Source organism: Zingiber officinale, chromosome 8A (genome assembly GCF_018446385.1).
Source record: "Zingiber officinale cultivar Zhangliang chromosome 8A, Zo_v1.1, whole genome shotgun sequence".
Classification (NCBI taxonomy): Eukaryota; Viridiplantae; Streptophyta; class Magnoliopsida; order Zingiberales; family Zingiberaceae; genus Zingiber; species Zingiber officinale.
In genome coordinates, this window is record NC_056000.1 from 119,390,218 (window position 1) to 119,405,658 (window position 15,441).

The following is a 15,441-nucleotide window of genomic DNA, read 5'->3' on the forward strand; positions in this document are numbered from 1 at the left end:
TTCATCAATTTCAACTCTGGAGTACTTGAGATTTGTAAACTGTAAAAACACATAAATAATATATTAGTAAACCAAGACCAAAAATCATAGTTGAAAAAGTAGTAAGAGCACCAGGTAATAAGATGACTAATTTGAATGCTTAAATTAGAAGCAAAACTCTGCTTGCACAAAACTCAAATTAGAAGCAAGGAAAAGAGTTGGGTAGAAGGGAAAACGAAACTCTGCTTGCACAAAAACAATCACCTATTCTATTTCGTCCCACCAGCAAAACTCTGCTTGCATCATGTTCCGGAGAACATTGTACATAAGCGTAGATGCTCGCTCAGGTGAAACAATCCTCTTCCTGCAGATAGATCCGATAGAAGGACACTTTCTTTTCCGTCCACCTCGTGGCCGTGACTGCCACTGCTCATCGATTTCTAGGAAGTCACCCTGCAACAAGAAGCTCAAAGCAACCCAAAATTCATACAAACCTAGATTAAATATTTGTTCAGATTCAAACAAAATTCAAAATTGAATTTGCTAACATTTCAGATCACCATGTCAAGTCTAGTAGATAAATCTTAGACTAAACACTTACTTGAATGTAACTCTGCACACAAGATTTTTCATGGTTATCCCTGACATGCTTGTAGGGAAATTTCTTCCCACATTTAGAAAATCTACATGCATGCAAATGGACGAAGATTTTGATGGACTGCTTTTATGTGCTGTCTGAGATTTGATACCTGCAAGGCGCAAAAACTATACTTTATAGTTACTAAATAGAAGATTGATTGCTTATCCAGAAATAAATTAAGTGATGCATATGAGAAGAAAAAAAGGGTGATCTTCCAATAAATTGTCCTTATCAACAAGTGTGAATTTATGCAATTAATAATGAATGTGGTAAAAGGCCATTTGAACATCTATTTTAACTGCCTACACACTCCAAGCCTCTGTTAAAAAAAGCTCAAATTACCTTTGATCCGTTCATATTTGATAATTGCCTTTGCCTAGGTGTTTTAAGCTTCTGTTAAAAAGGCTCAAATTAGACATCTCCATGATCTTTACTTTGATCCATTCATATTCAATAATTGTCTCCTAGTTCAAGAACTGCTTCTAATACAGGAAAATCAACCTCAATAACAGTTTCAGCATGTCTTAGTCTCTTGCAAAGAGGTTAAGCTTCGAACAATGTCCTAACCAAATTCCTGATGGCACACAAATTGGGATGCAAACATTGTTAGGACCTTCGGATGGCTAGAGAGGGGGGGGGTGTGAATAGCCTCCACTAAAAACTCAATCAATTTCCTCACAAAACTTTGTTAGCACAGCGAAAATAAACAAAACAAAAACTGATGCAAGGAAAGAAAAAGCAACCCACAGCTTACACAAGTATATACGAGGTTCGGGGATAACTTGCCCCTACTCCTCGGCGTGTCCGTAAGGTGGACGATCCCTTGATCTTTCGGTAGATCACACCCCGGACAAATTCCGGCTAAGTATTTCTCCTTCTCGGTGGAGTAACCTCTCCACAAAAGTCACATAATAGATTTGAAAATAAAGCACAATGACTTACAGAGTTCAGTGGCTAAAGAATTGAGCAAAATGAACTTACTGCCACGAAGTGAAAAATGCAAAGACAGAAGGAAGCTTCAGCCAAGAGCTCAACACAGCCTCTTGCTTGATCGACAGAGAGTTTTTCCAGAACCTTAGCAAACCTCTCTTCTTCCTTCTTCTTATTCTGCTTTCTCACTGTCCCGAATCACTGTCACCTGTGTCGAATCACTGCAACCAACTCAGGCGTCGCCAATCACTCTTCCTTCTCATCTGGTTCTCTGAACTCACACCAATACCATCCATGGTCTTCACTGGTGTCTCTGGCTCGAACCAATGAGCAAGAGTCCAACTGATCGTGGCCAGTGAACGTTGAAGCTCGAATTGCATCACTTGCAGTGAAATACAGCATAAAGGGCACTTGTTCTTATTCTTCTGATGGAGCTTCATTTGAAATTAACCAATGGCACGATACCTGCAACCTGTAACTTAAAAATCTCACAGCAGATGATTTGATCAGGTGAATCAGAAGTGAATCAGAAATATCAGAGAAGCAGTAGAAACAAACGACATGTTGTGGATCGGTCAACAGACCGATCCATAGCTCTCTGGACCGATCAGGACTCATCCTGATTGGTCTGGGAAGAGTCTGATCGGTCTGTGGACCGATCAGCCTATGGGTGGATCGGTCCACAGACCGAACCCCCCTCTCGCTTTGAGTCCCAGCGTCTTTCTGATCGCCTCTTTCTGATCGGTCTGTAGACCGATCAGATAACCCACAGAATGCTTCTGTGTGGTTACTGATCGGTCCCCAGACCGATCAGATAACCCACAGAGACTTTCTGTGTGGTCACTGATCGGTCACGAGACCGATCAGGTGACTAATGTATCACTGGATCGGTCTGCCGACCGATCCAGACAACCAGAGTATCACTGGATCGGTCAACAGACCGATCCAATGTCCTTGTGTTAGTTTTAGAGCCTCCCAGCCCTAAACCCTAACGTCTTCCTGGTCCAGAGAACGAGCTACCAAGCCCTCTCTGACCTAGTCCGGAGAACGAGCTGCCGAGCCCTCTCGGATTGGTCCGAGAACGAGCTACCGAGCCCTCTCTGACCTAGTCCGGAGAACGAGCTGCCGAGCCCTCTCCGACTTCGTCCGGTCCAGAGAACGAGCTACCGAGCCCTCTCTGACCTAGTCCGGAGAACGAGCTGCCGAGCCCTCTCCGACTTCGTCCGGTCCAGAGAACGAGCTACCGAGCCCTCTCTGACCTAGTCCGGAGAACGAGCTGCCGAGCCCTCTCCGACTTCATCCGGTCCAGAGAACGAGCTACCGAGCCCTCTCTGACCTAGTCCGGAGAACGAGCTGCCGAGCCTTCTCCGACTTCGTCCAGTCCAGAGAACGAGCTACCGAGCCCTCTCTGACCTAGTTCGGAGAACGAGCTGCCGAGCCCTCTCCGACTTCGTCCGGTCCAGAGAACGAGCTACCGATCCCTCTCTGACTTTACGTGCCAAGTATCCGTACTTGGACTTTTCCTCTCCTAATGATCAACCTTGATCATCAATCAGTATGAGTTTAATTAATATCTGATACAAACTTAAATCAGTGTCAACATCAAAACAACAACCAGGTCAGACTGTATCAACAATCTCCCCCTTTTTATTGTTTGACAACACGATTTAAGTTTATATCAGAAATGTTCATATTTCCATATTTCCCTAATTTTAGGGGAATCAAGATCCTCCCCCTAAGACAGATACAACACCATGTAAGGATCAGAAATGTTCATATTTCCATATTTCCCTAATTTTAGGGGAATCAAGATCCTCCCCCTAAGACAGATACAACACCATGTAAGGATAGAGGAATCAAGGTCCTCCCCCTAAAGCCAAACTTCCATTTATCTCTAAACTTAGTTATCTTCTCCCCCTTTGTCAAACACTGAAAAGGTGCTAATTAGGTAAGAGAACGTCAAGGACTCCCCCTTAACCCATACTTTCTTTTTCTTAATTCACCTAGAATACCTCTACGTGTATTATAAGATAGTGATAAAGAAATAAGAGACATACAAGACATGACATATGAACAACATATTAATAACCAATAAGAAGTGAAACATAAGGAAAACAAGAGAATGAATAACATACATAGATGAAATGAACAAGTATCCAGGTCAGACATAAATATCCAACAAACAACATCCAAAACATAGACAGTCAAAATGACATCATAGAACAATGTATATCAATCAGCCTGCTCATCATGAGGAACATCAGCATCATCAATGGGAGGAAAGGGTCCCTGAGGTGGCATGCCGCTGCTCGAGGATGGATAGCCAGGGAAATCTTGCGGAGGTGGGTATCTGGCCATCCAATCCATAATCGCCTGATGTGTTGCCAACTGCTGACTGCGTAAATCATCGTAGCGCTGGTCAATCCGGACGCGCAACCCGTGAAGCTCAACAACCAACAGCTCATCGTGTCGATCAAAGCGACTCTCCAGCTCGGCGATCTGCCAGCGCAGATCAGGATCGACCTCTCCATCGTCAGCAGTAGGAGGAGCAGCAACAGGAGCAGCTGCAACCTGTCGTGGAGGTCCCCGTGGTAACTCACCTAGAGCTCTCCCATCCTTCCACCGAACATCCCCATTTTGTCCTATGATTCCAGACTTGGAAAATGCCCGCTTCCCAAGTCTGCAGTCCTGCCTGACCATCTTGACTATTCTACCCTTGGAGACATCAATCTGAAGGGTCTCGAGCCAATCTGTAATTATATGCCCATAAGGCATATAGACAGTGAAGCTGGTTGGCTCGCTATAGGAGATGATCGAAGAATAGATGCTAGACATGATGTCAAAGTCGAGACGCCGACGCAATCCATAAAGCATCAGGCAATGATAAGGTCGGATTTCAGACAAGGGTTTAGATGTGATAGGCAGAAGACAGTTTGTGACAATTTTAAAAAGAATGTAGTCTTGAGGAGATAATCTCAAGGCTGCAAAAGTAGGGAAGTCAACATCTAGCTCATCAAGGCCACCCGGTCTAGGATGTCTGAAGAAGTACTCATAAATATCGTCAGATGAGATATTAAAGGGTGGAGGTAAAGGATCTGGTAAGTCAGGATATATCGAAAAGACATTACCGGAACACCTCCGACACCCGAGATAGTCAAAGAAGGATGAGAAACTGAAATCAAGAGTTTGCTTAGCAACTTTTGTTTTATAACTCACATCAGTTTGATGAAGGTTGTTATAAAACTCAGAGACCAAGTCATAGTTGATATCCCGTTCTAAGTAGACAAGTGAGTCAAGTTTGTAGTAGGCAATGATTTCTGACACAGTTGGACAAAATTCGTCCATGAATTTACGATCTACAGACCTACAAGGAAGTAATTTAAAGGTCCGTTGTTTAAAAGCTTGTTCAAAATGGTGGTTAGGGAATCTCCCCGAGACAGATGGTTGAAGACGAGAGGGAGCCTTAGACTTAGACTTTTCAGGTGACTTAGAGGTCCCCTCACCCACTTGTTTCTTCCTAAGATTTAACAATGGGATACAATGGGAAGTAAATGAGCACCGGAGCCACCAACACCCGAAACAAAAAGCACAAATATGGTGAGAAATGAAATTGAAATGCTAAGTTCTAGAGAAGTAAGGAGTTACCTTGGTGCCATTGAGCTTTGGCTAGGGCTTCGGCTAGGGTTCCGGCGTGCAAAGAGAAGAGAAGAGGTGAGGTGTAGGGAAGAGTCGGCTAGGGCTTTCGCGTGAAAGGGGAAAAGAAAGGATCGGGAAGTTTTAAGGGTTTCCTGATGGTGTACAGTTGATGAAATGATCGGATGGCTGTCCGATCAGGAGGTATCAGGCGCCTCCTGATCGATCCCTGGACCGATCCAGGAACATCCTGATCGGTCCGCAGACCGATCAAGAGACGATCAGTACTCGCTGATCGGTCCCTGGACCGATCAGGGAACTTCCTGATCGGTCTGTAGACCGATCAGAAAATGATCAGTGACCTTGCGTATCGGATTGATCTGATCGGTCTCTGGACCGATCAGGGAACTCTCTGATCGGTCTGTAGACCGATCAGAAAGTGATCAGTAGCGGGTGCCAGGCTGACCTGATCGGTCCGTAGACCGATCAGTGTCTGATACTTAGATCTCTCCAGTAATTTCAGTAACTGAAATTCATAGAGATGTTCGATAATTCGTGGAAGTTTCTCTAGGAAAACTTCCAAGTTCAGAACCTAGAACCTGGAGGATCTACAAGCATAACTATTACCTAAAAATTATGGTCTGAACTTGTTTATAGCCCTAAAGTTGCAGACATTTAGAAAACACAACTTAAGGCCTGAAAACTGAAATTTTCGACCTTTGTTATGTTTAGTTTCAAGTTTGTCAAAATATAACCAGCTTGCTATCATTCTTTCAAGGACTTGTCCTAGTATCAATCAAAATCATGAAAAGCATCGTTCAAATGTATCAAACAGTCCATCAACCAAAGTTACATAATTTCTAGGTAAAGGTTCAACCAAGTTTCCTTGGTTGGAATATATGAGTAAGATCTAGGAACCAAATACACATGAATTATGTAATGGTCTTCCCCATACTCAATTTATGTCTATTCAACCTAATTATTCAAGGGATGCATGATACATTTTGAATAATTCGGCTGATCCTAGCATCTCACCCCATTTCTAGCAAACAAAAATCATTTGTTAAACCTTATAGTTTGTGTGAGATGTTCCCAAGTTGCCCAAATTAATTTCCCTATTTCTCTTGTTGTTTTAATTGTCCTTATTGATCATGATGGGGTCCTAATGGCCTATTGAGCCAAACACATTCCCAATTCTCTCCTCAAATGACTAAATTCATTTTTCAGAAGAGGTTTGGTGAAAATATCGACTAGGTTTGACTTTGACTCAACATAGGTGAGTGCAATGTCTCCCCTAGCTACGTGATCTCTAATGAAGTGGTGACGCACTTCAATATGTTTGGTCCTTGAATGATGGACTGGGTTTTTTGTTAGGTTTATTGTGCTGATGTTGTCACACAACACTTGCACTCCCTTATACGAAAGCCTATAATCCTCTAGAGTGTGGATCATCCACAACAATTGTGATACACTCTCTCCCATGGCAATGTATTCAGCCTCGGTCGTGGAGAGAGCAACACAATGTTGCTTCCGACTTGACCAACTAACCAATGATGAACCTAAAAATTGGCAACCCCCACTAGTGCTTTTCTGATCCAATTTGCACCCAGCATAATCGGAGTCGGTATAGCCTATCAAGTCAAAAGACTCCGTACGAGGGTACCATAGACCTACTCTAATTGTGCCCTTAAGGTATCTCAATATTCTCTTAACTGTAATTAAATGAGATTCCTTGGCACAGACTTGATATCTAGCGCACATGCCCACAGCAAAAAGTATGTCCGGTCTACTAGCTGTGAGATATAGAAGACTACCAATCATGCTTCTATATTGCGTTAGATCAACTGGTTTTCCACTCTCATCATTGTCAAGGCGAGTGTTTGTCGCCATTGGAGTGGATACTTCCTTAGAGTCACTCATTTTGAATTTCTTGAGCATGTCTTGAGTATATTTTGTTTGATGGACATAAATGCCATTTCGAGTTTGTTTGATTTCAAGTCCAAGGAAGAATGTCAATTCTCCCACCAGACTCATCTCAAACTCACTTTCCATGTGAGTGATAAATTCATTCAAATAACCCTTGTTATTTGAGCCACAAATTATGTCATCGACATACACCTGGGCTACAAATATGTTTTCACCATCTCTACGCAGAAATAGTGTTGGGTCTATTTGACCTCTTACAAAACCCTTTTCTAATAAGTAAGTTGACAACCTTTCGTACCATGCTCGAGGTGCTTGTTTAAGCCCATAAAGAGCTTTCTTGAGCTTGTACACGTGGTTTGAAGCTTCGGTATTCACAAACCCCGGTGGTTGTTCAACATAGACCTCTTCTTTAATGAAACCATTTAAGAAGGCCGATTTAACGTCCATTTGATATAGCTTGTAGCCTCTATGTGCAGCAAAAGCTAGCATTAAGCGAATGGATTCTAATCGAGCCACGGGAGCATAAGTCTCATCATAATCGAGGCCTTCGACTTGACTATAACCCTTGGCTACAAGTCTTGCCTTGTTTCTTACTACTTCTCCCTTTTGGTTTAACTTATTTTTGAAGACCCATATGGTTCCAATAATGGTGGTCTTCTTAGGTCTAGGAACTAAGTCCCACACTTGGCTCCTTTCAAATTGACCTAACTCATCTTGCATAGCTATGATCCAATCAGGATCGTGCAATGCCTCATCAACTAATTTTGGTTCGATTTCTGAGATCAAAGCGACCTCATTAGACTCATTCCTAAAGAATGACCTAGTCCTAACCCCTTGTTGAATGTCTCCCACAATCTGGTCTTGGGGATGACTAGAGGCTATCCTAGATTGCCTTGGTGTTGGCGGTGCCTCATGAATGGTCTCACTAGACACAGGCAAGGGCTCAATATCAGGTAAAGGATCAGACTGAGTCCTCTCTTGCCTTTGCTCATCGTCATCGGAGTCAACTTCGACTCTTTCTATGTTTTGATCATTTAAACTTAGATTTCTAAGTTCAAATTGAATTTCTCCTACATCCCTTGATTGATCATTTGATTTAGGGATTTCTTCAAATGCTACATCCGAGGACTCTTCAATCAATTTAGTCCTATTGTTGTAGACTCGATAAGCTTTGCTGGTGAGAGAGTACCCGACTAGTATCCCTTCGTCAGCCTTAGCCGTGAACTTTCCAAGATGATCCTTGGTGTTCAAGATAAACACCTTACAACCAAACACCCTAAGATGTTTAATTGTAGGGGGCTTCCCAAACCAAAGTTCATGGGGAGTCTTTCCTAAAAACCTATGTATCAAGACTCGGTTTTGCACATAGCAAGCGGTATTTACCGCTTCAGCCCATAAGTAGTTCGGTAGTGAGTACTCATCGTGCTGCCTCTTGCAAAACTCGGTTCTTTCTCTCCACAACCCCATTTTGTTGTGGGGTCCTTGGAGTAGAGAACTCATGCCTATATCCTTTTTCTTGACAAAATTCTAAAAATCTATGGTTTTGAAATTCTCCACCATGATCACTTCTAATTGTTTTAATTGTTGTTGATTTTTCATTTTCAGTTCTTCTACAAAAAGAAACAAAAACATCTATGGTTTGATCCTTATTTTTCAAAAAGAAAGTCCATGTATATCTAGTAAAATCATCAATGATCACTAAACAGTATCTACTTCCATTCAATGAAATAACATTACTGCAATCAAACAAATCCATATGCAATAAATCTAAAGCAGTAGATGTACTTACAGCGCTTTTACCTTTATGAGCCGCTTTTGTTTGCTTACCCTTTTGACATGCATCACATAATTTTGTCTTTTGATACTTGATGCTTGGTAAGTCTCGCACTAGTCCTTTGTTGGCCAGCTTTCGAATATTCTTCATGTTTACGTGGGCCAATCTTCTATGCCACAACCATGATTCTTCTTCTTTTGACATGAAACACTTAGCAGAGGCATTAGTAACACTTTTAAAGGATACTTGGTAAATGTTATCTACCCTTGTGCCTACTAGTACCGTGTCAAGTGTGTCAATGTGTTTGACCAGACATTGACTTGAATGAAACTCAATTGTGTAACCCGTATCACACAATTGGCTGACACTTAGGAGATTAAAGGTCATCCCCTTGACTAGAAGGACATTTTTGATTTGGAGACATTCGGATATTTGAATATCTCCAACTCCTATAACCTTAAGGCTACCATTATTACCAAAGGACACATTACCTCTATTTTTGTTTTGAAGGGTAGTAAAGAGTGACTTGTCCCCGGTCATGTGCTTGGAGCATCCACTATCAACAAACCAAGTTGATAGATGCTCCCCCTTGACAAATGCCTACAAGACACGAAAGATAGATGTTTTAGGTACCCAAATCTTGGGACCTAATGCATCTACAATGAAAGACCTAGGAACCCATGCCTTGGTCACACCCTTCCTAGTCTCATGAACCCTAGAAGCATGTGATCTATGAAATTGGGTTCTAGACACTAAGGAAATGAAACTAGACTCCTTAGGTTGATATCCTAATCCAGCCTTGTTGTAGACCGCCCTTTAGGCATTTAGAATCATATCTAAGGTCTTAGAGCTAGTTGAGAATTTCTCAAGCATTTTCTTGAGTTTCTCAACTTCACTCTTTAGAGCTTTGTTTTCATCCTCAAGAAGCTCTTGATGAAGGTCATCAACCTCATCTTCCCTAAGAGTCTTCAAGTGTTCTACTTCTTCTTTTAATAATTTGATTTTAGTTTTTGATTTCTTAAGCAAAGTTGATAAATGTGCAATAGTTTTATAACATTTTTCTAAATGTGGAGAAGTTACCTCTTCATCATCTGAAGATGATGAAGCTGCGGCTGATGTATCACTTTGGAGTCTGATTCCTCCCTTGCCATGAGTGCTAATTGACGAGTGGTTTTCTCCTTCTCTTCCTCCGATGAGCTTGAGGAGGATTCATCCCAAGAAGCTTTGAGAGCTTTCTTCTTCTTGGCCCTTTCTTCCTTCTTCTTGAGTTTTGGACACTCGCTCCGATAGTGTCCTTTCTTGCTACACTCATAACAAGTAACGTTAGTCTTATCAATATTTTGATCAATAGACTTACCTTTCCCTTTGTATCTCCGGCTTCTTCTCATGATTCTCCTCACAAAGTTGGCCATCTCACTTGATGATGATCCTCCTTCATCATCGGACTCGGAGGAGGATGAGGATGTAGGAATTTTTTTCTCCTTCTTCTTTTCTTTCTTCCTTCTTCCATCCTTGCTCTTTTCTCTTGCAACTAAAGCAATGCCTCACAAAGTTCATGAAGTTCCATTTCACAAAAGAATTCATCTAACTTAACAATTGAAAGGTCCTTGGAGACCTTGTAGGCATCTACCATAGATGACCACAAGGCATTCCTTGGAAAGGCTTTGAGAGCGTACCTTACGAGATCACGATTTTCTACGCGTTCATCCACGGAATGAAGACCATTGATGATCTCTTTGAACCTTTCGTGCAGTTCACTTACCGTTTCGCTCTCCTTCATGGTGAGATTTTGTAGTTGGTTTAGGAACAAGTCTCTCTTGGCGATCCGAGAGTCTCGAGTTCCTTCTTGGAGCTCGATGAGCTTGTTCCACAAATCCTTTGCACTCACAAATGGACCTACCTTGACAAGTTGATCTTTGGCTATTCCACATTGTAGGGTGACCACCTCCTTGGCATCGGCTTGTCCTTTGCGAGTTTGCTCGGCGGACCACCTTGACGACTCTAGTTCCTTACCTTCTTTATCCTTCGGTGGTGTGAAACCTTCCTTGACCGAGAACCACATGGAGATGTCGGTCTTGAGATAATACTCCAAACGGCTCTTCCAATATTGGAAGTCCGCTCCATCAAAGTAGGGTGGGCGGTTGGTACTAAAACCTTCCTTCATAGCCATCTTCTTGCTCTTTCGGGTGTTACTCCGGATGAAGAGCACCAAGCTCTGATACCACTTGTTAGGACTTTCGGATGGCTAGAGAGGGGGGGGGGGTGTGAATAGACTCTACTAAAAACTCAATCAATTTCCTCACAAAACTTTGTTAGCACAGCGGAAATAAACAAAACAAAAACTGATGCAAGGAAAGAAAAACCAACCCACAGCTTACACAAGTATATACGAGGTTCGAGGATAACTTGCCCCTACTCCTCGGCGTGTCCGTAAGGTGGACGATCCCTTGATCTTTCGGTAGATCACACCCCGGACAAATTCCGACTAAGTATTTCTCCTTCTCGGTGGAGTAACCTCTCCACAAAAGTCACAAAATAGATTTGAAAATAAAGCACAATGACTTACAGAGTTCAGTGGCTAAAGAATTGAGCAAAATGAACTTACAGCCACAAAGTGAAAAATGCAAAGACAGAAGGAAGATTCAGCCAAGAGCTCAACACAGCCTCTTGCTTGATCGACAGAGAGTTTTTCCAGAACCTTAGCAAACCTCTCTTCTTCCTTCTTCTTATTCTGCTTTCTCACTGTCCCGAATCACTGTCACCTGTGTCGAATCACTGCAACCAACTCAGGCGTCGCCAATCACTCTTCCTTCTCATCTGGTTCTCTGAACTCACACCAATACCATCCATGGTCTTCACTGGTGTCTCTGGCTCGAACCAATGAGCAAGAGTCCAACTGATCGTGGCCAGTGAACGTTGAAGCTCGAATTGCATCACTTGCAGTGAAATACAGCATAAAGGGCACTTGTTCTTATTCTTCTGATGGAGCTTCATTTGAAATTAACCAATGGCACGATACCTGCAACCTGTAACTTAAAAATCTCACAGCAGATGATTTGATCAGGTGAATCAGAAGTGAATCAGAAATATCAGAGAAGCAGTAGAAACAAACGACATGTTGTGGATCGGTCAACAGACCGATCCATAGCTCTCTGGACCGATCAGGACTCATCCTGATTGGTGCGGGAAAAGTCAACCTATGGGTGGATCGGTCCACAGATCGACCCCTCTCGCTTTGAGTCCCAGCGTCTTTCTGATCGCCTCTTTCTGATCGGTCTGTAGACCGATCAGATAACCCACAGAATGCTTCTGTGTGGTTACTGATCGGTCCCCAGACCGATCAGATAACCCACAGAGACTTTCTGCGTGGTCACTGATCGGTCACGAGACCGATCAAGTGACTAATGTATCACTGGATCTGTCTGCCTACCGATCCAGACAACCAGAGTATCACTGGATCGGTCAACAGACCGATCCAATGTCCTTGTGTTAGTTTTAGAGCCTCCCAGCCCTAAACCCTAACGTCTTCCTGGTCCAGAGAACGAGCTACCAAGCCCTCTCTGACCTAGTCTGGAGAACGAGCTGCCGAGCCCTCTCCGACTTCGTCCGGTCCAGAGAACGAGCTACCGAGCCCTCTCTGACCTAGTCCGGAGAACGATCTGCCGAGCCCTCTCTGACTTTGTCCGGTCTAGAGAACGAGCTACCGAGCCCTCTCTGACCTAGTCTGGAGAATGAGCTGCCGAGCCCTCTCTGACTTCGTCCGGTCCAGAGAACGAGCTACTAAGCCCTCTCCGACCTAGTCCGGAGAACGAGCTGCCGAGCCCTCTCTGACTTCGTCCGGTCCAGAGAACGAGCTACCGAGCCCTATCTGACCTAGTCCGGAGAACGAGCTGCCGAGCCCTCTCCGACTTCGTCCGGTCCAGAGAACGAGCTACCGAGCCCTCTCTGACCTAGTCCGGAGAACGAGCTGCCGAGCCCTCTCCGACTTCGTCCGGTCCAGAGAACGAGCTACCGAGCCCTCTCTGACTTTGCGTGCCAAGTATCCGTACTTGGACTTTTCCTCTCCTCATGATCAACCTTGATCATCAATCAGTATGAGTTTAATTAATATCTGATACAAACTTAAATCAGTGTCAACATCAAAACAACAGCCAGGTCAGACTGTATCAACAAACATATTATGGTTTTATTTGGTCACGATTTTAACCTCATCCTATTAACTAAAAAAGTGCTACTAGATTGCCTCCAAATAGCAATTAAGCTTTGACGGCCTGAGAGACAGAAAATCGATAACTACACAAAATTCAGGTCTTACATTTGAAAAGGTGCATTCACAACCTTCAAAGTTACATTTTGTCCTCTCAGTCACCTCACTTGCTTCATGCATGTGTTCATGTCGTTTAATATTCTTCTTCAGCTGTTTTGTTCCACAAATCACACAATCAACATAAAGGTGAGAAGTTTTGATATGTGCTTTAAGGCATTCTACATTTGTGAATGTCTTCATACATCCAGGTTCATTGCTAACGACTTCCACATATTCCAATATATAAACAAAATGCTAACATTGAATATATATTCCTTAATTAGCACATAAAACTTTGAACATGCTTTAAATATATGAGACACAAGTTTCAATATGAAGATGAATTTGACATGCAATCGAGTACCTGATCAGAAATGTAGTAACGATTTCCAAACAAAACAAGATGAAAGCCATACTTGCGTAACATTGGTGGGATGGAAAGCAAATAGCAGTAGGAGCAGCTTGCTGCAACGACGAACACCAGAGCAATTTCAGATAGTTATCTAGCCGAGGTGAAAAACCAAACTTATTATTATCTTTGAATTTAGAGCCATCATATCCTTTCTTGACCTATCTCCTTTGTTGGTAAAATTTGGTTAAACTCCAAGTTGTTCTAAGAGGATTGGAGAGAACTGAACAACACCTGAAATTTCTCCCAATTGATGTTCTCCCAGTTAATTAACTCGGCATTCGGTGAAAGAGTGAAAAAGAGACCAATTCCCAGCACAAGCACCAAAACACTACCCTTCATGCAGCCAAAATTACGTGTTAACTTCATCAAAATTGTCTTGCAGTACTTGTCAACTTCTTTGATGGATGCTACTTGGCTAGGGTATGTGTTTCTTGACAGGACATCTTCATTCTTTGATAGAGAAAATAAGAAGAAAAAGATTCTGATCAGCAACTAAATTTTGAAAAACACTGTGCAACTAAACCTGACCATATCTAGATACAAGTGCAACAAATAAGTAAATTTATCATATCATGCACACGATAGATGCCAAGGATGGAAATCCAAAAACCGTGAGCTTCGAATGACTGAACTTGGACAAGAAAATTAGAAATATTTGATAGTAGCTATACTTACTTTAGCCCTCAAATGCTTAAGTGTTACTTTGAGAGTGTCGGGGGAAATTTTGGCCGAGTAATTTCGCCACTCAGTGGAGAGTTTCTGAAGAACAATAATTGTCGCACCAACATTCTCTACATAGAGTTTTTCCTTCATGATACAACAGTTAAAGCAGTTAGAAAGGTTTACAAAATAATAAAAGCTATAAATAGCACGTTTGAAGAACAACTCACCCATTGTTTATAGCACTCAGCATTCTGAGTCAAACACCAGATGAACAAATCCGTCGCTTCCTTTGTTAGCTCAGAATTATCTATATATAAGTTCCATGTTAAGTACAGTCATACTATGAAAACATCAGCCTAGGACACATAATTATGCAACATCTCAATTATACTTTCTTGAATCGCTTGGATGGCAAAAGGCAAAAGCTGTTGTGATGCTTGCTTTGTGGTTTTGGTACCAGAACCAGTAAGAGCCAACTCTTTTAGAGTAGGATAAAACGTCTCAAATCTTTCAGTTGCCTGCAGAAAGATATATTAGGAACTCATCGTAAAATTTTATGCAATATGGAGATCTTCCATGGAAATAGGCAAACCTTGACTCGAGCTGTAAAAGAAGGAAAAGTCGCCCGCATGAGTAGATCAAGTACAGCAGGTGGTACTATGCGTTCCCCCTTCCGAACAGCGCCATTTAACAGAATAGTTCGAGCTTTCGGTCCAGAGAGAATCCTGAAATAAAGCCAGAAAGTAGCGTTTGACTAAAGCAATAAATAGAAACAAAAGGATAAGAGTATCAGCATTGCCTCATGACAAACCTTTCGACCAATTGTAGCACCAAGTCCCTAGACTGTGGGTTCACATTTGATTTTCCACAAACTACAGGAAATAGGAAATGCGACCAGATGTACATACCGACAATCAGATCGACCGCCCATGTCGTCGCTCCACCGCCTGCCTTGAACGTGCATCGCCTCATACCCCTCCCCCTCGAACCACCGCTCCCGCTCCAGGTGGCGGCAAAGGGGGAGCCGTCGGAAGGGCGCCGACGAAGGCGAGGTCGTGATTGCCGGAGAGGTAGATCTGGCGCAGAAGGGGAGATAGCGGGAGGGGAGGGATAGGAGGAAGTAAGTCGATGCCCCTTCTGTGTACGAGCTCCTGGATCTCGGTGCTGTTCTCTCTTCC

At 42.8% G+C, this 15,441-nt stretch overlaps 1 protein-coding gene and 1 pseudogene across 1 annotated transcript; both read right to left on the reverse strand.

Annotated features, from left to right (window-relative positions):
• Positions 1 to 243: 243 nt before the first annotated feature.
• On the reverse strand, positions 244 to 13,615 carry LOC122011167 (annotated as a pseudogene).
• Positions 13,616 to 13,648: 33 nt separating this feature from the next.
• On the reverse strand, positions 13,649 to 15,235 carry LOC122011168. Its single transcript, XM_042567587.1, has 6 exons — positions 15,075 to 15,235; positions 14,856 to 14,988; positions 14,655 to 14,781; positions 14,491 to 14,570; positions 14,276 to 14,407; positions 13,649 to 14,050 (listed from the first exon to the last, which is right to left on the reverse strand). Exons 1-6 carry the CDS (start codon positions 15,233 to 15,235, stop codon positions 13,802 to 13,804), a joined length of 882 nt encoding a protein of 293 aa, XP_042423521.1. The 3' UTR covers positions 13,649 to 13,801.
• Positions 15,236 to 15,441: the final 206 nt, after the last annotated feature.